Raw genomic sequence first — 24,685 nt, 5'->3', positions numbered from 1 at the left:
AGTTCTGTCAGTTTGAGGACATGGGTGTCATGTGGCAGAGGCTTTGTGCATACTATGGAGAAAGTATCCCCGTGAATTTGCAGGTCTGAACCTGTATGTGCACAGCTACCTGCTGGCTGCACACTTGCACAGTGAGACTCCTGAGTGTAATCCCACCTGGGGCTGGCCATGCCCTCCCTGGGATCTCTCCTCCACAGGATCCACTTAGCCCTTCGTGGAAGAAAGAGGAACCCAGAGGACAAAGACCCAGTGGCCAAGTCCGCCAGCTGGGGCTCTAGTTACCAAGAAAAGTCTCAGACTTCCTCCCTGGCCCAGCTGGGCCTCAGCCTTCCCCTTAAAACAGCCCTGGCAAGACAGCCTTTGGAGCTCATGGTGTCAGGGGCAGCACTTTTTATTTGGGGCCAGAGCCAGAGTCAGAGCCAAAATCAAAGCTGGGGTTGGACAGCAGGGTCCTGCGTGCTCGAAGTAGCAGGGTGGAGTTTGACATCAGGCCTGCAGCCTGCAGTGTAAGAGAATCATCCTGGTAGACTGTGGGTGGGAATGTGCTGAAGATCTCAAAGGTGGCAGCTTCAGTGTCCCTGGGGTTCAATGGAGAGGACTGGGTCAGGCCTCGGAGCCAAAAACCTCTCCCGAGGCCCCCTGCCCTGTGCCCACCTGGCTTGCGCTAGCAGATTGCGCACATCACCAATAGTATCCTCAGGCCGCATCATCAGTAGGAAGGCCTGCTCCCCGTTCTCAGACTTGATGCGCAGTGTGGAGAGAGGGGGCACTGGCATGTTGGGTGACTCCTGGCTCCTGCAGGTCCAGAGGCCTTTAAGTGCTCCAGTGGCCAAATTCCCCAGACCCTCACCTCTGTGCCCTGCCTTCACCTCTCGCGCTCAGCAGCCAAAGCAGGTGTTTCCACTATGATCTCCTGGATCCGAGCAGGCAATGGGCAGCAGTTCTGGAAGACAGAGCTCTGGGTCCCCACCTGAGTCATATCCTTACCCTACCATTGGAGCCTCTCATCCTTGAGCAGGCATGTATAAGACTGATGAGCCAAGGCTCATCTGTGTAAACCAAGGCCCAAGGAGAGGAAGTAAAAGGGGAACGAGGCTCTGGGAGGCAATGCCCCCAAAAGAAGCCTCCCCTTCAGTCCAATGGGCAAAGCAAAAGCCCACCCAGATGATGAGGAGGTTGGAATATCTACCCCAGTTTGGGGTCAGGGAGGGCTCCCAGGGAGATGACACCTGAGCTGAGACTGAAGTAGGAGTCCTTAGAAAAATGGAATGGGGCAGGGATGTTCTCTACAGCAGGGACAAAGATCCTGAGATCAAGGAGAGTGTCCTAGAGGACATGATACATTTGGAAACTTCCAGCAGTTCACAGTTTCAGCTGGGAACCAAGTTGAACTGGAAGAAAAATGGTTAGAGAGGTGGAGAGTAACCCAGTGATACAGAACGGGCCTTGAGCTAAGAAAAGGAACTTGGCTTTATCCAAGAATCCTTGAACAGTTTCAACAGGAAACACTGCTGAAGGTTCATGGCTGGCAGAGGCAGGAATGGAAGGGAGCCAACACAAGAAGTTTGCCTTTGTCTAGGAGACACACTCGACTAGGGTGGTGGACAGTGGGAATGGAGAGAAGGAATCAGCTTAGGAGCAGGTCTAGGAATGGCCAGACTGGACAGGACTTAGTAGCTTAGTAATGTGGAGATGAAGGAGGCAGAGAAGTCCTAAAGAACTGAAGTTTGGCACATTTGTCAATTGGAGGCCTAGGAAGGGCAGCAGGATGGGGAGTGAGGTGAGGGGCCTGCAGAACAATCAGGAAAGGACACCCAGGGCTGTGCCTCAAGGACATGCCTGGGCCTTGGGGCTCACCCCTTGCACCCACCTGGACTTTGACTTTACCCCACTTACAGTCAACCTGGCAGCCCTCTGGAGCCCAGCACAGAGCGCTCACCAGCTCTACAGTTACCCAGAAATTGTAGCACAGCTCTAGGGACTCCTCTCTATCCTCGCCTTCACCTGTGCCTCTGGACAAGACACTGCAGGCTGGGCCAGGATTTGTAATAAAGTCCCCTGGAGAAATGAGGGCTGGCCTCACCTGCAATGAGTCCCTCATGGGGCCCCGGATGTCGATCACCTCGCCTTGTCGAATAACACATTTAGGAAGCCTGTTCAGAAATTTCTCAGCAGTCATGCTGGGGCCTGCAGGAAGGGCATTGGGAATCTTGGCCCAGGGAGGGCCTGTGAATGATGGTAGAGGCCACCTGGAACCTGTCCTGCACAGCCCCCACCACCTGGCTCAGCCTTGGGGTACAGCTTACCTGGGTATTCCTCCACCCTGTCTGAGGCCTTGAACATGCTCTGCTGGCCCACCACACGACCCTCACCTGGGAATGGGCCCAGCCCATCCTCGGGGTAGACCTGATTACGCAGGTCGCTTACCTGGAAGGAAGGAAGGGCCACAGCGGCAAGCCAACTCTTTAGCCCTGGGCCCCACCCACACCCCTGCTTGCCCAGAGGTCCCAAAGACAGGCTCGGGATGGTCCCTTTTCCAGCTGAGCCACAGTTCATGCTGCTATTACCTCCTTGGGCCCTGCTCCTGCAGCACCCCTCTCCTGTGCCAGCTGAAACCATAGTACTGATACCTTCCTGAGAGACCCCCCTCTCAGGAGTCAACCAAGATGGGAGGATATGAATGTCAGGAAACCCTGTCATCACATCACCTCACTTACCCATCAGGGCACAGCTCTAAGGTCCCTTCTTGGATGCCTCAAACAGCCCCAGTCATGACTCACTGTTTACCAAGTCACGATGGCTCACATTCCCTCACACACCCTCACTGTGAAAAATAACCCACCACCCTCTGGAGCCTGTGGCCTCGTGGGCCCCATGGCAGCACCATTTGTCTCACACTCCTGACCAGACCCCAGGCTCATCTCGTCCTTGCAGGCTAGCTAGCACTTTCCCACTTTGTTCAGTGTTTGTGATTCACAATACTGCCTTCCACCCCAACCAGATGACTTTAGGGACCTCTGGGGGAAAGCCCTGCCACTTGCACATAGACTTCTCCAGGACCCCAGGCTGTCAAGGTGTTCTGAATGCTGGGTAAGCAGTGGTCCGGAGGCCAAGGCTGTGCCTTCAGGGTACCAGAAGAGGGCGTTGCATGCTGCTCAGCTCCACCTCATGGCTGCTGTGGCCATGGCAGCTTTACTCCCTTTCCATCCGGCCTCAGGCTCACCCTCCTGGAGAATATAGGACTGGATACCCTGAGCTTGAGGCAGTGGTTCCCACTCGGAATGGCAGAAGTTGTTTATCCCTTCTCTCCAAAATCCGCACAAAGGGAAAGGGTGGGTTGAGGAGCCCATCACCTTAAAGGGAACCCCATCAGGGTATAGTCGCTGGAGCTCTGAGGGGAAGAAGCCATCCAGTATGTCCCGGAGACAGCGCTATAAGGGGAAGAGGGTGGGTAAAGACACTGGATCTGTGTGGTGACCCTAGCCAGCTACTTGTTTGAATGGTAGGACCTGGGGCCCCAGGACTTCAGTGAGAGCCTGAGTGGCCCATGGAAGGCAAGCTAGGACTGAGTGAGCTAGCTCCACTGTCTCCAAGCAGGGGCCCCAGAGACCCACTCCCAGCTCCTACCTGTGTGGAGGGATCGCAGAAAGGCCGGAAGGGCCCGTCAAACATCATGATGCCATTCCTGTAGAGCTTCAGCGGGATGGGCTCAAGGACATGAAACCGTGCCCCACCAGGTACTGGCTTCACCTGGGTGTCACCCTCTACCACCAGCTCACTGAGATCCTGCAGGCTGGCCAGCAGCCTGTCAAAGTCCACCTCAGGAAGCACCAATGAATCCCCTAGTAAAGAGGATAGATGCCCATGAGGCTCTTCTGCTAGGGCCATGAGCCCCTTCCAAGAAGTGCCCACCCGAGGAAAAGGAAGGATAACACTAGATAATAAGTTATCTTTTATTAAGCACATACTTTGGGGCAGGCGTTTAATATCTGTCATCACATTCCCTCCTCTTATAGACCCTATGCTGTAAGGTCTATAATCATGCCATTTTTCAAATGAAAAAACTTGAGGGCTGGACAGAGTTAAATGATTTGCTTAGAAGGACACAGCAGTGACTAGAGGTGTGGCTCAAATGGTAAAGCATCCGCTTTGCAAGCTAGAAGTCCTGAGTTCAAACCCCAGTCCCACAAAAAAAAAAAAAAAAAAAGGAAAGAAAGAAGGAAAAGCATGGCAGTAAGTGGAAGCAGCAAGGTTTGATCCCAGATCTATGTCAGACACTTGAGTTGGAACTAAAAAGTACATGACAGAGCTCCTAGCTCTGGATCAAGCTTTTCAGTGCTCAAATCTCAGGTCCTCTTACTTCTACCTGTGTGACCTCAGAGCTGTCATTAATGCTCTGTGCTGCAGCATTCTCTTCTAGAATGGGATGCAAAGTGTGGGCCTCCCAGGGTGGCTGTAAGGTTCCAAGATGACCATGTAAACAACTTGAACTCTGTCCACATTCAGTCTTTACCAGCTGTATCTCTCACACACACACGGTCCTTAAGCCAATCCCAAGGCTGTGAGGCAGGTGATAATTATCTCCTTTCTATCATGAGGAAACAGGCCACTTGGCAAGTGAGTGGAGGGCTTGAGACTTGAGTTAGACTGACTCTAGTGTCTGTTTTTCCACACATCTGTATCATCAGGAGAGGAGGTCAGGGATGGGACAGAAGGCCATTGGGGAGAATGTTGGGACTGCTGCAGACAGAACAGATGTGAGGCAGATCTTAGGTTGTGCAACTATTTCTAGGGTCACAGACCCTTTCAAGCAGCTGCCAAAGCTCTGGTCTGAAAACAGCTACACACAGCTGTGCACAGGCTTCAGAGGGTACAGACGGGGTAGCGGGGACAGCCACGACACGCACCAGAGCAGAAAGAGCAGAGAACAGGAGGGATGTTGGCTGTGGCTTTGGGTGACCCCCAAATAAGTCACCCGCTCAGGTGTAAGGCTCAATACCGAATGACCTGGTAGTCCTTCTTGGAGACTGTTTTCATCACAGCATCCAGGCAGGAGGTTTGCCAGGGCTCTGGGGACCCAACTCCTTTCCCCACAGTGGTACAGAAGCTGTACCAGGTAAGTACAGATGTGGGTGGCTGTGTTTCCTGTTGCATTTACAGCTGCCAAAAGATAGCCCCAGCCAGTTTTCCCATTTCTCCCACATTTGCTACTTATCAGGAGGGTAATGCCTGCCCCTCTTCTTCCTGGGGTCTCCCAGAGTCCCTGTGATTCCAGGGAAAAAACTCAGAATGTTATGAACATCTCTGGTATGAGTCACAATAATATTGAGACATTATTTTCAGGGCTGGAGGTGTGGCTCAAGCAGTAGAGTGCCTCCCTTGAAAGTGTGAAATCCTTAGTTCAAACCCCAGTACTGCCAAGGGGGGGGAAAAAAAAAGACACATTTTCTGTTAACAACTACTACTTTAAGAACAAAATGCTAAGCTGGGTACCAGTGTCTTACACCTATAATTCTAACTACTCAGGAGGCAGAGATTAAGAGGATCACAGCTGGAAGCCAGCCCTGGGTAAATAGTTCAAAAGACCCTATTTCAGAAAAAACCCATCACACATAAAAAGGGCTGATGGAATGGCTCAAGCAGTAAGAGCACCTGCCCAGCAAGTGTGAGGCCCTGAGTTCAAACCCAGTGCTACCAAAAAAAAAAGTAGACCTAAGAAAAAAGAGTACAAAAGATTATTTCATGCAAGACCAGTCCCACCCTTTTTCCTACAGCTGGGGAAAGTAAAGTCATGGGATAGGTAGATATTTGGAGTCATTGGTATGGTTCTTGTTTTCTTCTTTGCAGTATGGATGATTAAGCCCAAGGCCTTACTCTTGCTTAGAAAGTGACTACAAGCTGGGCAACAGTGGCTTACACCTGTAATCCTAGCAACTCAAGAGGCAGAGATGAGAAGAACTGTGGTTGGAAGCCAGCCCAGGAAAATAGTTTGAGAGACCCTATCGTGAAAATACGTAATATAAAACAGACAGAGCTGGAGAAGGGCTCAAAGTGGTAGAGCTCCTGCCTAGCAAATGTGAAACCCTGAGTTCAAACCCCAGTATCACAAAAATAAAGTGACTACAACTTGAGCTACACCTCCAAACTTTTTATTTTTACTATGCTTTTGTGATAGTGTCTCAAATCAAAAGATTCTGTAAATGTAAGCATAGGAACCAAGAAATTAGTTTGACACAAGAAATAAAATTTTCTTATAAAACACATAAATTGTTTGAAAATGAAACAGTTTCATGCTATTAACAAATCCCAGAAAAATGGTAATAAAAATACAAAAAGTCAGATGGCTCAGTCCAAGCAGACCACAGAAAGCAGAGCCAGGAGCAGCACCCAACATACTGCCTCTTGGGGCCAGAGCTTCAGGGAGCCGATGGACACAGGAAAGGGGACAACAGGGAAGGGGACAGGCAGAAGCCCAGTGGAGGATGCCAGGAAGTAGAGAAAACAAAAGTTTGTCAAGGAAACTGGCCCAAGGGCTGGTGATGTAGCTCAGTGGTAGAACTCCTGTCCAGAAAAAAAAAAAAAGAAAATCTGGTGTGACTGTTTTCTGCCCAGCAGATTGAAGTTTGGAAAAGTGAGAGCAGGGTAGGATGGGTGGGGTAGGCAGCTATTGAATACAATGGACAGGAGGGGGACAAGAGTCCCAGGAAGAAGTAATCACCACTCAGGACAAACTAGGGCAGAGGGAATAAGACAGGAAGAGACTACTGTGGCCACCACACTACAAAGTCATAAGGCCAATGGGCATTCCCACAGGTGTTCAACAGAGGCCTAAACCTGTGCCAGGAAAGAGGTGCAGTGGGGCCATACAGGGTGATGAAGGCCAGAGGACTCTTCCCCACGCTGGTGAGGATGGGGATGAGAAGGCACTTCCTCTGAGCCACAGCTGGCCGTTCTGTGGAATGGATAGACAAGAACCCTGACCTGACCACAAGATCCGGCTAGTGAGCCTGCCTATAAGTGACGCCTAGGGGTAGGTATTACAGTTCCCATTTCACAGATGAGGAAATTGGCCCTTGTGAGGTGTTCTGCCCTGGATCATGCAGCTGGCAGGGCTGGGCGACAGCCTCACTTCTCAGAAACCATGCAAGCTACTGCTCATTGGGGTCCCTTTCAAGGAAGATTCGCAGTGCCGGGAGGGAGTTTGTCACTGAGGCTTCATCACATTGAGCCCATGATTGTTACAGAAGGGACTGGGGAGGCATACAGGTTCTTAGAGCCTCCCACTCTCTCTTCAGTATGCTTTTTCCTCACACTCTGGAGCAGGCTGCCAGAGTGGCTGCTTCTGAACCCTATGACCTTGGGCAAACAGGCCTCTCTGGGCCTCAGTTTCCTCTTCTGCAAAATAAGGATAAGAACATTTCTGCAGGGTCACTATGAGGCTTGAAGGAAGTGCATGGCAGACAGTGGCTGCTGCTGTCATAACATCTCTTACTCATCACTGGGCTCAGGCTGCACCCACCCACCCCTACCTCCTCCAAGAACCTTGCCAGGAGTCCCTCTCCCTCCCCATTGGGTTCCTGGAGCCCCTAGGCCCACTCTCTTGGCTCTTGGCATTTTGTGCCTGCTTTTTGGCCTTTCAGCCACCCTGAACACTCATTACAGGCTGAGGGCTGAAAGTGGCCTAACCCAGGTAGTGCTCCATAATTCCATGCTGATCCATCTGTCTACCTGTCTGTTCACCCTCCCACATGTTTGGAGCACCCATGGTCTGCTGGGCCCTGGAAATCATGGCAATGCCCATGCCCAGAGAGAGTCCTGTTCTCCTTAGGCTCATACCAAGGGAAGAAGCCAGGGTGACCAACAGTGACGGTGGCATGTGGTAAGTGCCACTGTGAAGCCCAGAGCAGGGACCAGACTCTGCCACTATTGTGGTGACTGGTGGCCCCTGCAGATTCTCTGAAAGGATGACCGCTGCTGCAGTGCCCCAAGGTGCCTACCTCTCTCAGGCATGTCCCTACCACCTCACACAGACTCTTGCAATAGGAAACTGAGTCACTATATTATTATTATTAATAATTATTTTATTATTGCAATATATATATATTGCAATAGAAAATAGAGTCACTGTTATCACACCTCCGCAGGCCAGGCCCACTATAGAAACTTCAGCTATGTTCCCTCCACTCCCCAGAGGAGCCAGGGCAGACAGAAGAGATTCTGAGTCTAGTGCATGCTGGAGCACAACCAGCCAGTGACCAAGGCAGAGTGTGCCCTCAAGGCTACAGGATCCCACCTGCAGCTCTCTCTCTGGCCCCTCCATTGAGCTCAGTGCTGCTCCTGAATTGTCCCAATGTGCTCAGATGGGCCAGGCCTAGACACACTGGGCATCATAGCCAACCTGGTGCAGGCACACATACCCTGGCCTATGTGGTAAGTACTGTGCTCTGAGGCACAACAATGGCCATGTTACACAAGCTGACAGTCATGTTCATGACCACATCCACCATACAAGAGGAAATGCAGTCAGAGTTCAGTAGTTTGCCCTCCCAGCCTGAGCCTTTAACAACTCCACTCCAGCAGAGCCCCTCCCATGAGGTGCTGGTGCAGCTGCACTGGCAGTCCAGGGCTTGGCACAGAGCAGGTGTCTGTCAGGATTCACTGGAGGAGCTTCCAAGAGTGTGAGAGAAGGGAGCAAGGACTTCTGGGGGATGCAGTACAAACACGGGCTCGAGATTGGGGTGAAGGTGAAGAGCATAACTAGGTCTTCTCAGGGTATTGGCCAGTGGAAGGACCTGAAGGGTGACCCAGGGACGAGCAAGCTTGTGAAGTTAGTGCAGCCTGACCTGGGAGTTTGAAAGAGGCACCCACCCAAACTCAGGGGCTTAAGATTTGAGAGGAAGGTGTGGGGGGCTGGCAGGGAGAGAAGGAAGAAGTGGAGGGGAAGGGATGGATGGGGCTCATGTTGACCAATGCTTTCAGTCCCAAGGCCCAACATCTGTCCATTTCATATCTCCACATGCCCTAAAGCACCTGGCATAGCATCCTATGCAATGCTCAATATGCCAGTGAGAGGGTGGGGAAGGAGGAATGATTCAGCCTGAGCTCAAGCCCTCGAGAGGCCTCCTCTCTGCCGGGTCCCTTCATGGGTGCAACTGACTCTCCTTCCTAAGGCAAGAGTCCCTGGCTCTAGGACATTCAAATCACCCCCTCTTTGGCCCATACAGTGCTCTGGCTCACCTGCTCATGGGCCTCTGACCCAGAGACCATAGGGAATGGTATTCAACAAAAGGGGAGCCAGGGAACCAAGCCAGAGCATTGGACCAGCAAGAGGCCAGTGTTGGGAACTGAGGGCCCCTGGGACAGGAGCAGGCTGGCACCTGAGGCCCAGAAGGAAAAGCTGCTAGAAATGAAAAATATGTCTTCATCTGGCAGAAAGGACAAAATCAAGGCCCCTCCTACACTGAAAAGCAAAACAAAAGAAGAGGAAGGATGCGCAGAGGGCGCTGTGGTCCAGAAGGTCCAAGATAGAGTATGGGTTGTTCCCAGAGGCTGCTTTAGCTGGAAGCGTAAGGTTTCAGAGCCAGCCTTACCCGAAGCACCAACAACAGAGCAGAGCAGAGTGAAGGCTGCTCTTTTGGGGGGCAGGAGTAGGAATCTATGGAGACAAGTCTAGAAACCAGCCAGCTGGTCTCGAGGCCAGGAGTAGGGAGGCAGGGAAGGCTACTGACCAGGAGAAGGTGCTCTCCATCAAGATGGCCATGTGAAGCTGGAGCCCAGCCAACATGGTGAGCCCTCCTGACCAGCACCACTTTATGCTGGGCACTGCCTCATCGTCTGCAGAATAACTGTGGCCACCTTTCCAATGGGCTCTCAGCCTTAAGTCTCATCCGCTCTGCTCAACATAGTGGAGGGCAAACAGGTGCCTGAGTTTGTCCATCTGTAAAATGGAATAGCCTCCGACCTATGTCCAAGACTGCTTATGAACACGCTCTGAAAGCTGAAAATGCTGCACAAATGAAAAGGGATTTTTTTTTAGAACAAGCAGGGTTGTGCTCTGAGATTTAGAGGGGATCTGGCCAAAGCCCAGGCCTGAATAGGAGGTAGGACTCATGCTGGAGTCTGGGTTTTTACCCAGCAGGAAACTTCTGAAACTAAGAGAGTGTTGTTATCTTCCAAACAGCTCCCTCAGGAGTGATGTGTGTTCTCATCAGACAGTCATTTCCTTCAAAAACTCTGGAAAACAACAAGAGTTCCAACTTGCTGGAGAAGTATCTTCTCCATTCTTTGAAGCTAATGGACCCAGTTTCAGACAGAAATGGCCATTTCTATGGACCCAGATCTAAGCAAAGCAAAGGGTAACCCACTAGACATTAGCAGTTGAGTTAAAAATGAGAAATGAAAAATGATAGGGTCCCACAGAAGCAGATAGATTTCAATGGTCTGGCTCATACGTGAGCCTGTAATGGTATCGAAGGAGGGAGCCAAGCCCTGGAAATTGGAGAGGGGCTTCCAGACAGAGGGAAAAAAGAATTTTTTTTGAGACAGGGTCTCACTATGTAGCCCAGGGTATCCTAACACTTTTGATTCTCCTGTCTCAGCCTCCTGAGGGCTGAGATTATGGACTGTACCACCATACTCAATGAGGGAATACTTTTTTAAGGCAACAGCTTTTGGAGAAGTGACATTTTATAAACTATGGTGTCTGAGGCAAATGAGTCCTGTTACATCTTATAACCAGGATGGAACCTTTGACAGAATAGTGAGCAGAGATTGGAAAGAGACCAGGGAAAAATGGCTTTGCATCTTAGATGATCAGTGATGGAGCCCTTGGCCTTCCCTGCCCTGGATCAGAGATAAGACGTGGACTCAATCGGGGGCCCCTTATGCAAGGGGGCTATGGCTTGAATGGGGCTTTCTGGAGAGCAGCAGGACAGTAGGAAGCTACTGAAGGGGGCTGGGGCAGACCTACTCTACCTGGCTTCCAGAACTTCTTGGCTGTCATCCAGTCTCGCTCATCATTCTCTGAGATTATTTTATCCTCTGAGTCCTCCTGGTCCATGAGCTCTCCTACCCAATGCAAGCCATAGTCACTGAGGAACTGCTGTAAGGAAGAAGGGGCAGACAAGGGGCACCATTGGCTCAGTCCCTTCCCAGGGAAAAGAAGTAAGGGTCTGAGCCCCAGTCCTCAACCCAGAACCAACTGGATAAAAAACGTGTTGATGACACCTTGGCCACTTTGTGCCTGTGGCCTCGAAAGCCTTTTGCCACCTACAGCCTCAGATTCCTCCTCAGTAAGATGGCTGTAACAGCTTCAGTCCCACAAACTTGTGAGGAAGGCTCAGTAAGACACCTCATGCCAAGTCCTTAGAACAATGCATGGCGCATGTGGGGACTTCATGGATCTGGCCTGAGCATGAGGTGGTTGGGCCTCCAACCTGCAGGACTGAGAGGATGTGACCACACACTGGCCAGCTTCCCTAAGCATCCCTTTCCCTCTGCTATAGGAAAACTTCAGGGCTGTCTACCTTTCCAGCTGCTGCTTCTTTATCTCCTCTTTTTTTTTTTTTTTTGTGAACTCAGGGCTTCATGCTTGCAAGGCAGGCACTCTACCTCTTGAGCCACACCTCTAGCCCCTTTTTTCTCCTTCTTTCTGCCACTTACTCCAGCTCCACAGTTCACTGCCCTGCTTGTGGTGAAGCCACTAAAAACCTACCTATCGCCAAACCCAGTGGACATGGCTCTGTCTTCATCTCTTTCAACAACCACTGATTTTCTTCCAACATCAAGGATTGTTCCTTTGCCATTTCCTTTGCTGGTTCCCCATTTCTAACACGCATCAACTCATGAGAGTCCTAGAACCCCAGCCCTGTCTACTCTCCTCTCTTTTGTGGTTCTTGTATATGTGGACAAAACCCAAATTTATATCCAATACAGATCCCACCTCTGAGCTCCAGAGTCCCATTTACGACCATCCAGGCACAGATGTCCAGTGAGAACCTCAAAGCCCACTCTTCGCAACAGTCCTGCTCCCTGTCCCCGCCTCTCCCCCTCCTGGCTCCCATCTCAGGAAGCAACACTCCTCTACCTAGGCACCATCTGTGACCCATTCCTCTCTGCTGTACCATCCCTGAGAAGCTGTAAGGCCCAAGGGTGTCACCTCCAAAGCAGCCTCGAACCATCCTCGCTCTATCTCCTATACTCAATGCTGCTGCCTCTCTCCTAACACTCAGAAGACTCTCCCCCTTCCCACGCACCCCCAGACAGCAGGGTGTCTTTCAGGCATTTGCTGTAAGCAAAATATATCCAAACACCAACCAAGGGCCTGAGCCCCATGGCATGTGGCCCTTTGGCCTGGCCTCTCCTTCTCCCTCGTGTTCCCATGACCATAGACCACAGCCAAGTTCACATGAGCCAAGTTCACATGGCAAGAGGATCCATGCCTGGATCTTCTCCCAAGTCCTCTCCTCATCATCCATATCTCATGCCAATGTGACCTTCACAGCGGCCCAGCCCCCAACCTGTCTCTGTTGTATCACCTATTTAATTACTTCCTACACTCTGTACTTGTGTGTCTTTCTGTGTGCTCGTTTGTGCTTTCTCCCCTACATACTGTCAACCTCGTGAGGGTGGGACTGTGTCTGTGCACAGTCCAGTGGTGTACACTAAGCACCTGGCAGTGTGCCCAATACACAATAGTTATTTTGGGTCTATTAAATTAATGAAGCAATAAACGTTGTGAAGGATGCATGTGTTAGCCAGTGGTGGCCTCTACCCTGAGGCTCTGGGGAGCAGCCCTCACCCCAAGTAGCAGCTTCTCAGAGAGGCCCCATGAGCTGCCACAATATTGACAGGCAGCTCAGGTACAGCTGTGTCACCCACAGTCCCAAGTATGAACGGAGTGGGAAGGGCTCTCCGCTATATCTGAGCTGGGAGTTTGCCCCTGCAGTTTTAAACTAGGCCAAGGCTTTGGAAACCCATTTTTCATAAAGAGAAAGCAGCCCAGGAAGACCCCCAGGTAGGGCCAGTGGAGGAGTGGAATACTGAAGAAGCAGGCATGCTGGACTCTTCCAGGTACCCAATGCCCTCCAGGTCAAGCCTTGCAGCTTGACTGGGTGTATGTGTGGGAGGTAGAAATGTGCCTAGGAGACCAAATTACTAGATGGGTGAGAAGTCACGACCAGAGGTAAGGAATGACCCAGTGCTAAATCCTGGATGATTCATTCCTCCCTTGTGGAGTTCACAGCCTCAAAGGGGAAGAGAAACTGCCCTGGTCAGAGGTCAGAAGGGGGCCTCAAGGAAATGACTGAGGAGTGAAAACTCGCCAGTGGGAGAGGAAAGCAGTTCAGGCAAAGGGAAGAGCATGGGCCAAGGTCCTGGGTGGTAAAAAACAATTGTGTCAAATCAGAGGATGGCCTGGTGGCTGGAGCAGAACTTGGTTCAAGATGAGACTGGAGAGACAGGGCAGGGATCAACCACCAGAGCTATGGTAAAGACTTTGGAATTGAGCCCAATGGGAAGCCTTGAGGCCTATTAAGCAGGGGATACAGAGACATGTTCAGAGTTTGACTGGGCCTGAAAGGAGGGGTGTGTCTGGAGCCAGACACCTCCCTGCCTCTTTGTTAAACTCTGGGTTAGCCTAAGATAGGGAAACAAGCAGGGTCCCTGGGCGTAATGTTTATGACTAGAGGCTCCAAGAGGGATCCTCTGACCTGTTTTCTGTGGGGCAGCCCAGGGTCAGAGTTAGCTAGCTGCATTACCACCCCCCTCCACCACCAACGCACCAGTCTCTGCCTCTCACCTCCATCTCCCCAACCTGCCGCTGTAGCTGCATACATGTCGCTTCCAGTTCCACCTGCCGCTGCTGGTTTACCTCACCTAGGGAGAGTGGGGAGTGAAGTGCTGCCCGGTGTTCTGCCCTGAGGGTCCTCGGGGGATCCCCCAAGAACTGCCTCTCTTTGGCCCCTCCCCTTACCCTGGGGAGAGGGATACCTGGACTGACTCTCAAGAGGCCACCATGCTGTCGATGGCATGTCCTGTACCTGTGCTCAGGGACATAGTCCCCAGGCAGGTGGCCACTGGGTGACTCAGCACTGCCCCTTCTGGATCCAGCTGTCCACACCCCACCAGAAGTTAACTCATTGCTCCTGGAGCCCTGATACCCAGAAGTCACTATCCAAGTTCCTAGGAGCCCTGGGTCTGAGGGAGAGGCCCAGCCGGGAGCCTCTTACCTTGGTTCTGCTGAAGGTTTTGCACCAAGTCCTCCAGGGCTAGGATCTTCTGGTCCTGCAGTGGGAAGACAGAGTGAGTATGAGGCCTGGTGAGTCCCAGAGCCCCTTGGGGTAGAAACAGGGTAATCTTCAGCCCTTCCAAGTGGGAAGACCCATAACTTTGGCCTGTGTGGGGAGCATAAAGCTCCTGTCCCCAGCAATCTGTGGCATAGGTACCGCTCCTTGTGCCTCAGATAACCCTTGTGGTCCCACTGAGTGGGGAGAAAGGTGTGGCACACGCAATGGGCCCAGTGTCGGGAGTGCCAGTCCTCCCCAGCAGCCTGCCGCTCCACCTGGCCTAAGGTCTACTGAATCTTGCTCAGCAATGGCAAAGACCCCCAGCCCAGTTGCTCTGCTTGGATCACAGGGACCCAGATCAGTCCCAGGCCACATATGGCTGACAAACGAGGCAGTTCAATGAGGAGGCTGGTCCTAACTCTCTCCCACTTGGGGTCCTACCTTGGATAGTATCTCATTACTCTGGGCCTTCACTTGCTGCTCCAGGTCCCGCAGTTTCCTTGCCATGGAGGTCATCAGCTCTGAGTCATGGAATACAGGGACTGCCAAGTGGACAAAGTCTCTAGATCCCAGGCCTGGAGCTGAGGCTGAGGTGGGGAGGGCTAGGGAGAGAGTCCCAAAAATAGAAACGAGAGTACTAACAACAGCCAACACTTACATGAAACTCTACACAGATCAGCTCATAAAATCCTCACAATGGACTCCAAGGTAAATGAGTTGCTTTAGGAAACCAACGACCATTAAGTAACTTGTCCAAGGTATACAAGTAAGTGGTGTAACATATGGGCCACATCCATCCTGAAGTCTTGTCAAAAAGTTATACTCACTGGGCATCTGTGGCTCACGCCTATAATCCTAGCTACTCAAGGAGGCAGAGATCAGGAGGATCGCAGTTTGAAACCAACCTGAGCAAACAGTTCATGAGACCCTATCTCGAAAAACCTCATCACAAAAAAAAAGGGCTGGTAGAGTGGCTCAATATTGGTCCTGAGTTCAAACCCTAGAACCACTAAAAAAAAAAAGTCAGACTCAATCTAATCAATCCTCTAAGACTGGTGGCGTGGCTCAAGTGGTAGGGCCCTGGGTTCGAAAAACAGAAAAAACTAATCTCCAGTTTTCAGGCAATGCAGCAGATAAGGTAATAGGGCAAACAACCATTGCGGGTAAACTGCCGGATAAATCTAGAATGGGGGAGGGGTGGATTCTGCAACATGAGTGGATGGGACTCTTAAAAAAGTCAATGTCATTATTTTGAAGGGTGAGATTGGAGATTGTCATAAGAAGTAGAAAATAGAGAATGGTGTATGACTTTGCTAGATTCCTAAATCAAGGGAGAAAACTGCTTTAAGAGATTTTGGAGGCCAAAGATACACTGTAAGAACTTATGTAAATATCACAATGAAACCCCTCTGTAGAACTAATAAATATATGTTCATACAAGAGTTACTTGGACCACGGGAAGACTTAAATTCAGGAAAGACACGGGTTAGAGGATTACTGAAGTACTCACGCTGCTTGGTGCAATAGTAATATTACGATTATGAATCTCCTACTCTTGGGAGATGCATACTGAAAGAGTTAGAGATGAAATGCCATGACCTCTGCAATTTACTTCTAAATTGTTCATACAAAAACCCTTGCATTCATATATATGCAGAAGCAGGAAGAAAGCAATCACGGCAGAACATCATCATTATTGAGATGGAAAATATATGAGTACTTGTTGCATTGTTATTTCAGCATTTCTATACACTGGAAAATTTTCAAAAAAAATTTAGGTGAAGAAGAAAGAGAGAGATGGGAAGAAACAGGCCCTCTTCATCCCCTGGTCACGGTCCTTACTACATGGGAAGCAGGAACTGAAATCATTGCCCTAAGATTCTGCAGGATGCCAAGGTTGGCTCAGGGGAAAGATACAGAAACCTGAATTCTCTTGATGGTATCTCTGAGTCACTGAATTGCTAGCCCTGGAGTTGCCTCCTCAGGGCTTCTCGGGATGAGAGATAACAGATCTCACCACTGCTCATGCTGGCTGAGTGAGCAGTGTCCAAAAGCATATTAAGTGACATTTGGGAACTGTTAGCACACAGCATGTGGATACGCTGAGACAGCGTGGAGAGAGAACAGAGAGTCCAGACAGATGGAACATCCACACTGAGAAGTTGGGAGAAGAAGGAACTGGCAAACAGCTATGAGGAAAAACCCTGGGAGCAGCTGGCAACTGGGAGGCCATCATTAGGGGCTGCCAGAGTTGAGGGTGACCTGAGACAGAGGGAATGAGGGACAGGTGGGATCCTGTTGAGCGGAGATGTGAAATACAACAGGTAGATCCTATTTAAGACCCTTGGGGACACAGACCCTGCCTGGGGGTGGGGAAAGGAGTGAATGACAGGGGAAAAGTAGAAAGAGGACACAGACAGCTCCTTTAAGAGGAGGAGATGGTTGCTGCGGTTACTACTGAAAGGGTCCCAGCTGGGTGTAGGAGATCCTGGCTTTGTGACTAAGTGACGGTGGGACTTGGACTGAGCTCATCCTATCTCTTCTTCTACCTCAATCCCCCAACTATCAAATGGTGGGGGGGGTGGACAAAGTTCACGAGGTCCTCTCCTATTGCCACCCTCCTGATAGGTGATCATCACTCTGAGCACCCATGTGACAGGCACCAACCAGAGACCCTCTGCCAAATGCTTTATCATCAAATCCTCATAATATGATGGCCTGGGTCTCAGACCCAGCAGGTAAGAGAAAGCACCATGGCTCTCAGTGCCTCCTTCCTTCTTTGGGGCAGCTGCTGCTGCCAAGACCCAGACCCTTTCAGTCCTCTCTCTCACCTTGCCTACTCACAGAGGCACCTATGCTGCCATAGCAGGAAGGGACAGAGATTGTTTTTTCTAAGCCATGTCCTTCATTCAGCATATCTACTTCATCTTCTGCAAACAAGAACATTCTGGTCATTGCTCAGAAGGAGTTCAGGCCCTGAACCTTGGCCAGGGTGAAGCGGCTTATACACTGCCCTCCCCTAAAAAGCACACAGAAGTCAAGGCAGCAATGTAAGGCCAGGACTCCAGAGAGGAAAGGCTGCAAGGAGCTGGAGAAGACAGTGGGGGGAAGAGACTGGGGTCCACACCTCTGGGCTGAGTTACCTCTTGGCCCCTGCATAGTTTCTAGGTACCCACAGCCATCCTAAGGTAGGTGGGTAGAGGCGTTCACATGTTAGTGAGGACATCTCTGCTGAGAGTCTCAGGCCTCTGGGAGACAGGTGGGGAGCTACAGAGTCTGGGCTGCAAAACCTAGGCTGCAGACCACATGCCCAGGCTGATGGGGCCTCATCATGCTGTCTCTCAGTAGCTGCCCAGACATAGAGAAGACCAGGGGACATAAGGGCAGAGTACATACTCACCATCTCTGCAGATTCTTGTCCCTTGCCTCCTGGGAACCCAGGAAGGAAGAAGGAAGAAACACAAATTAAAATCCCTGGAATCCCACCAAGGGAAGGTTCCAGGCCCCAGGTCCCAGCCTAGACTAAAAGAAATGGAAGTTAGACCTCTGCTTCCTGAGGACTTCCACTCTCAGTCCCCTCTCTAGTCAGGGTGAGCCAAGGGACATGCTTGGGAATGTGTGATTCCTCCAGACGGAAGTCAGGGGAGGACTACGAGGCAGTCCTGGGTGGGAAGACTGCAAGATTCCAAAGCCCAAGCACCTGGTGCTGTAACTGTTAAGAAGGGACTCCAGAACCCCAAGCCTATTACTTAACCTCTCTGGATCTCGCTGGCCTTAGGAGCATGTTCAGAGGTACAAGAAGGAAATAAGAGGTTAAAAAAAAAGGTTTGCAAAGATGAAAGTGCTACAAGATGTAGGAGATTCCCCTTACCAAGAATCCAGCATAGGGAATGGCCCAGAATTGGCAGAGCATCCATATTTGCAGAACCAATAAGTGAACAGTGAATGATAGTCGCTGGGCCACTTCTACAGGGCCCGGGTCTTACCAAAAAGCAGGATCCAGTCTGACCAACACAAAGCAGAGCTCCCCGGAGAGAGATATAAGGGAAAGAAGGAAGTCAGGAAACACTGTGTAACTCTGCTTTGCAGTCCCCAAGACATAGAAGTCACTCTCCTCTGCAGAGGAGGATCAAGGAGGAGAAGACAGGGGCTGGGACACAAGAACCCCAGGAGGCTGGCTCCTTACCCAGGATTCACAGGCACTGACTCCAGAGGCACTTTCCGGGTCTTGCTAAGGGAAGCCAGAGGTGAGCTCATAGTTCTAGTCTAAGTCAAGTTGTCAGGAACTCTCTGAGAGGAAAGAGGGAAGTCAGTCCTTGGAGACTCAGGGGACCCAGGGCTTCAGGTTGGAAGTTTCCTCTTCCCTCTGTACTCTTTCCAAGAGGGAGCACTGGCCAGGGAACAGCAGCCCTCACTCCTCCAATGCCTGGCAGAGGTTTCTGACATCTTGTCTATTCCTCTGGTATCTCGCTCTCAGTTCTAAGCATGGGGATCTTTGGTTGATAATTCTTGGGAAAGGGTTGTGGGGGGTGAAATGCAGAGATGGGTCAGAGGCCTGGTGCTTCCCCGAACTTACAGCCTGGGCACGAAACCACCCAGTGAGCCTGGGGCTTTTGTCCATCCATCACTGAGCTGGCTAACAAAGCCCAAGCATCTCCCCCCATTTCTGCTAGAACCCAGCTGTCACTCCCAACATCTCAGAGGCAGAGAAGCCAACCCACAGACAGAGTTCAAAGACAGAGCCCATGTTCTACAGAGGTCAAGAGTCTGGTTTCTATACAGGTTCTGTCGCCCACGGTGCAAGCAGCATCTCAGTTCCCTGGGTGTAAGGTATGGACAGTAACAGTACTGCCAAGGTTACTGAGGGGTTCAAGGATCACAAAGCATCCAGCCAAGTCCAAAGGAAGCCCTTGAACATGTGCCCTGTGGTTATGTGGGTTTTGTCTAGGCACTCATAAACGCTGCTTTCTCTTCTTTCCCTTGTTCAGGAATATGACTTAAGGCCACTACTCTATTCGGTGCAGAAAACAAATCAAGTGACTACTATCTAGAAATCCTAGAACCAAAGACAAGACTGACATTGTGGAGGGACTGAACTGAGTCTTTTTTTTTTTAGGAGAAATCCAAAGAAATTCCCCTTGGAAATGTGTGGTACTGGCCTCTGCCTGACCCCTGAGACTGCCTAGCAAGGGGCCCTGTGCTGCCTAGAGACAGCCTCCTACACCTTCATTCCAGACTCTGGGACTAATGCCCTGCTCTTTCCCTTGGAGAGAAGCCTCCCCAAGGACCAGACCCAGAGTTTCCTCATCCTCCACCACTCTGTTGGTCTGGGCATCTTCATGATTTGTGAGGCCAAGCAGGACAGTTCCTTGTGGTTCATCAGTCTCCACATATTGCTGGGAAGATCGTCTTAAAACACAAAGCTGACAAGTCACATCCCTGCACAAAGCCCAAATGGCTCCTTCTCACCCACAGAAAAGAACTCGAAATTCCTTAACATGGGTGATCTGGTCCCTGTCTATGTTTCTTGACCTCATCGCCCATCTGATCATCCTCAGTACCTGAGCCAGCTGAGGTGCTGGCAATGCCTCAAATGCACATATGCTTCCTCCTCCCTGGACTCCCCTTCTGGAATGGTCTCCCTTCTCTGAACCACACCCTGTCATTGACCAGGCTAAGTCTTCTATTCTTTTTTCCTTCAATTTATTTTTTAGTCAGAATTTAGCTTTCTATGTGAAAATTATTATATATTCACAGGAAATTAGGGAAATAGAGGTAGAAAGAGATCACGTGTCCTTCACCCAGTTTCCTTCAATAGTTACATTTTATATATCTACAGTACAATATCAAGATCAGGAAATTGCTTTTCACACCTTCTATGTGTACAGACCTATGCTATCTGATCACATGGGTAGATATAGTTAACTACCACTGCAATGAAAATGCAAACCTATTCTGTCCCTACAAAAGCTTTCCACCTGCTGGCGCTCTCTCTCTCTCTCTCTCTCTCTCTCTGGTACTAGGGTTTGAACTCAGAGCTTTGCACTTGCTAAGCAGCACTCCACCACTTAAGCCACACCTCCAGCCCTCTGCTGCCTCTTTGTAGTCATTCTACCGCTCCTCCACTGACCCCTGGCAACCTCCACCACTCTTTTCCTTCTCTGGAATTGTCTCTTCTTTCTTTCTTTCTTTTTTAATTTTGGTTTTCTGAGATACTGACCATATGGCTCTAGATCCTCCTGCCTCTTCCTCCAGAATGCTGGGATTACAGCTATGTACCACCATGCCTGGCTTCTTTTTTTTTTTTTTTTCATTTTTCTTTTATTATTCATATGTGCATACAAGGCTTGGGTCATTTCTCCCCCCTGCCCCCACTCCCTCCCTTACCACCCACCCCTCCCCCTCCCTCTCCCCCCACCCCCTTGATACCCAGCAGAAACTATTTTGCCCTTATTTCTAATTTTGTTGTAGAGAGAGTATAAGCAATAATAGGAAGGAACAAGGGTTTTTGCTGGTTGAGATAAGGATAGCTATACAGGGCATTGACTCACATTGATTTCCTGTGCGTGGGTGTTACCTTCTAGGTTAATTCTTTTTGATCTAACCTTTTCTCTAGTACCTGTTCCCCTTTTCCTATTGGCCTCAGTTGCTTTAAGGTATCTGCTTTAGTTTCTCTGCGTTAAGGGCAACAAATGCTAGCTAGTTTTTTAGGTGTCTTACCTATCCTCACCCCTCCCTTGTGTGCTCTCGCTTTTATCATGTGCTCAAAGTCCAATCCCATTGTTGTGTTTGCCCTTGATCTAATGTCCACATATGAGGGAGAACATACGATTTTTGGTTTTTTGAGCCAGGCTAACCTCACTCAGAATGATGTTCTCCAATTCCATCCATTTACCAGCGAATGATAACATTTCGTTCTTCTTCATGGCTGCATAAAATTCCATTGTGTATAGATACCACATTTTCTTAATCCATTCGTCAGTGCTGGGGCATCTTGGCTGTTTCCATAACTTGGCTATTGTGAATAGTGCCGCAATAAACATGGATGTGCAGGTGCCTCTGGAGTAACAGTCTTTTGGGTATATCCCCAAGAGTGGTATTGCTGGATCAAATGGTAGATCGATGTCTAGCTTTTTAAGTAGCCTCCAAATTTTTTTCCAGAGTGGTTGTACTAGTCTACATTCCCACCAACAGTGTAAGAGGGTTCCTTTTTCCCGGCATCCTCGCCAACACCTGTTGTTGGTGGTGTTGCTGATGATGGCTATTCTAACAGGGGTGAGGTGGAATCTTAGCGTGGTTTTAATTTGCATTTCCTTTATTGCTAGAGATGGTGAGCATTTTTTCATGTGTTTTCTGGCCATTTGAATTTCTTCTTTTGAGAAAGTTCTGTTTAGTTCACGTGCCCATTTCTTTATTGGTTCGTTAGTTTTGGAAGAATTTAGTTTTTTAAGTTCCCTGTATATTCTGGTTATCAGTCCTTTGTCTGATGTATAGTTGGCAAATATTTTCTCCCACTCTGTGGGTGTTCTCTTCAGTTTAGAGACCATTTCTTTTGATGAACAGAAGCTTTTTAGTTTTATGAGGTCCCATTTATCTATGCTATCTCTTAGTTGCTGTGCTGCTGGGGTTTCATTGAGAAAGTTCTTACCTATACCTACTAACTCCAGAGTATTTCCTACTCTTTCTTGTATCAACTTAAGAGTTTGGGGTCTGATATTAAGATCCTTGATCCATTTTGAGTTAATCTTGGTATAGGGTGATATACATGGATCTAGTTTCAGTTTTTTGCAGACTGCTAACCAGTTTTCCCAGCAGTTTTTGTTGAAAAGGCTGCTATTTCTCCATCGTATATTTTTAGCTCCTTTGTCAAAGATAAGTTGCTCATAGTTGTGTGGCTTCATATCTGGATCCTCTATTCTGTTCCACTGGTCTTCATGTCTGTTTTTGTGCCAGTACCATGCTGTTTTTATTGTTATTGCTTTGTAATATAGTTTGAAGTCAGGTATTGTGATACCTCCTGCATTGTTCTTTTGACTGAGTATTGCCTTGGCTATTCGTCATGCCTGGCTTCTGAAACTTTCTTACATCAAGAAGGGTATATAGCTGGCAGCTGGTGGCTCATGCCTGCAATCCTAGCTACTCAGCAGGCAGAGATCAGGAGGATCGAGGTTCGAAGCCAGCCCAGGCAAATAGTTTGTGAGACCCTATCTCAAAAATATGTAACACAAAAATAGGGCTGGTGGAGTGGCTGAAGGTGAAGGCACTGAGTTCAAGCCCCAGCACTGAAAAAAAAAAAAGGTTATATACATGGAATCATATAATATATAACCTTTTTTTTAAAAAAAGAGCTTTGAAATGTAATTCACATATTTCATTCTTTTAAAGTGTAGTTTTTTTTTTTGTTTTTGTTTTTGTTTTTTTTTTTTTTAAAGTGTAGTTTTTAATGTATTCACAGAGTTGTGCAGCCATCACCACAATCTCAGAATATTTTCATCAGCCTAAACTGACCCTGTAACCTTTAGCACTCACCCCTCATTTACCCTTCAGTGCCTACCCATCCCCTCCGCAGTCAGTGCTAGGCAGTCACCACCTTAAAAGGGTGAAGTATATAATATGTGAGTTACAAAGGCATCATAGAAAGAAAACAAAACTGGTCCCCCAAACCAAATCCAACATCTTCTACAAAATCAGCTCCTCGATATTCCTCTTCCTAATGGGACCCTATCATCCAACTACAAAACTTTTCTCTTCTTCCTTCCCTCTTAATCCCATCAATTTCCCAATCCTGCAGGTTAAACTGTGCAATGTCTCTCACAGTAGCAACTCCTTTCCATCCCCACTGTTGGCCACCCCAGTGGGACTGTCACACTGCCCTGCTTCCAATCACACTCTTGTCCAATTCGACACACTCTCCTGTCTCCAGATTTATCTTCCCATGGATTAAAGGAAACCCCTATGGGCAAAGTCTCTGTCTCCCCATCAGGCTGGGCACTCCTAAGGGCAGGACTGTGTCTCCTCCCTAAAGCTGGGGACCTTGTGGACAAAGTTGTGACTAAGTCTTTCACTATGGAGGATCCCAGGGCAGGCCTGTATCTTCTCCCTCGGTCCCAAGGCACTTAAAGGCAGGGGCTATTCTCCCCGTCCAGAGTGGCACTCTACAGGTTCAGCCATGTTCTAAGCCTCTACAGCTCTGAGACCAAACTCAGTACTGTGCTTAACTGACAGCATCCTACGCCACACCTCGCCCGCCTGTTCGTCACCCCACACCCGAATGCTTCAGCGCCCACCCGCGAGGTGGCTGCACGTTTTCTCTCCCTAAAGATCAGCTGGAAGCGCTCGCGCCACGAGACCTAATCCCGCCCTAGGAGCCTCGTCGCCTCCTCCGCCTCTACGCGTAGTCACGGTGAGCGGAATCCCGAATCTGCTCCCAGGACGCGGGGCTCCCACTAGAGGTGCAGAGCCTGTGGAGGTCGCGAGCCCTCAGGGTTCGGGGTTCAGGCCCCAGCCTGCGTGGAGACTTCGGGGACAAAAAGTCCTGGGACCTGGACTCACCGTGCAGAACAAGCAAGCCGTCCCGCGGCGCCGCCATCTTGTTATCACGCGGTTTCCCTGGCGACCAAACACACGTGTACTTTTCATTGGCTAATTTGAGGAAGGTGTCTGAGCAACCAGCACGCAGCGGAGGCGGGTACAGTGGACTATGCTCAAGTACCATTGGTCCACGAAGTCCAGTCTCTGCGGGATACTGCAAATCCCAGAATCCATCGCTCTCAATGGACTCCGGGTCCTGGGAGAAAAGAATGTTTATTCATTCCACCGCCGAGATTGAGGAAAGCCTGGAAGTTGGTTAGGCTCATAAAACTGTTGGAAGCCTCTGGATCTGAATGTGTGCCAAACTGAACTTGGGAGAATTACTTATCCAAGTCTCTGTTTTCCCATCTGATCAGCACGGTACTTTATGGAGATTGTTTTGAGGTTGAATTGAAATGAGGCAGGTACTTAATAAATGTTTCTTAATTCTAAGTTTCTCTGTTACTTTCTTGACCAGATGATTCCCTGAAGGTAGTTTCAAATTCTAGTTCCTTTGTGAAATTTCCCCTCCCTAAGATTCATATCCAGGCATCAAAACAACTAGAGACAGTTGCACGAACTTTGGCGTCAGGAATCCTGTGTGTCCTTGGACACATTTACACCTTAGTTTCCTCATAAAATGAGGGTACCAGCCGGGCGCCGGTGACTCACGCCTGTAATCCTAGCTACTCAGGAGGCAGAAATCAGGAGGATCCTGGTTCGAAGCCAGCCCAGGCAAGTAGTTCGCGAGACCCTATTCGAAAATACCTATCACAAGAAAAAGGGCTGGTGGAATGCCTCAAGGTGAAGGCGCTGAATTCAAGCCCCAG

At 49.6% G+C, this 24,685-nt stretch overlaps 1 protein-coding gene across 11 annotated transcripts; it reads right to left on the bottom strand.

Annotated features, from left to right (window-relative positions):
* Positions 1–375: 375 nt before the first annotated feature.
* On the bottom strand, positions 376–24,008 carry Ubxn11 (UBX domain protein 11). 11 transcript variants are annotated; one of them, XM_074080919.1, is made up of 15 exons: positions 23,838–23,913; positions 18,472–18,575; positions 17,686–17,714; positions 17,117–17,215; positions 14,727–14,887; positions 14,229–14,283; positions 13,799–13,875; positions 10,975–11,101; positions 3,628–3,842; positions 3,354–3,431; positions 2,307–2,427; positions 2,084–2,187; positions 870–943; positions 681–795; positions 376–578 (listed from the first exon to the last, which is right to left on the bottom strand). In XM_074080919.1, the coding sequence occupies exons 2-15, from the start codon at positions 18,540–18,542 to the stop codon at positions 570–572; spliced, it is 1,335 nt and encodes a 444-aa protein (XP_073937020.1). In that variant the 5' UTR covers positions 18,543–18,575; positions 23,838–23,913; the 3' UTR covers positions 376–569. The 11 variants fall into 11 exon arrangements, 10 of the variants coding, with proteins under 10 accessions (XP_073937020.1, XP_020014340.2, XP_073937021.1 ...); XM_020158751.2 differs by having other exon boundaries at positions 655–795; positions 23,838–23,912; XM_074080920.1 differs by lacking the exons at positions 2,084–2,187; positions 2,307–2,427 and having other exon boundaries at positions 655–795; positions 23,838–23,912.
* Between the last annotated feature and the right edge of the window lie 677 nt (positions 24,009–24,685).

The sequence above is a fragment of the Castor canadensis genome, chromosome 7 (assembly GCF_047511655.1).
Source record: "Castor canadensis chromosome 7, mCasCan1.hap1v2, whole genome shotgun sequence".
Taxonomy (NCBI): domain Eukaryota; kingdom Metazoa; phylum Chordata; class Mammalia; order Rodentia; family Castoridae; genus Castor; species Castor canadensis.
This window is presented reverse-complemented; position numbering and strand designations above follow the sequence as displayed.

Coding starts and splice junctions, on each gene's coding strand:
- Ubxn11 (XM_074080913.1), bottom strand. CDS start 18,542: ATGAGCTCACCTCTGGCTTCCCTTAGCAAGACCCGGAAAGTGCCTCTG. Junction 17,216..17,685: donor GACAAGAATCTGCAGAGATG/GTGAGTATGTAC, acceptor TCTTGTTTGCAG/AAGATGAAGTAGATATGCTG. Junction 2,428..3,353: donor CTGATGGGGTTCCCTTTAAG/GTGATGGGCTCC, acceptor CCTTCCTTCCAG/GTAAGCGACCTGCGTAATCA.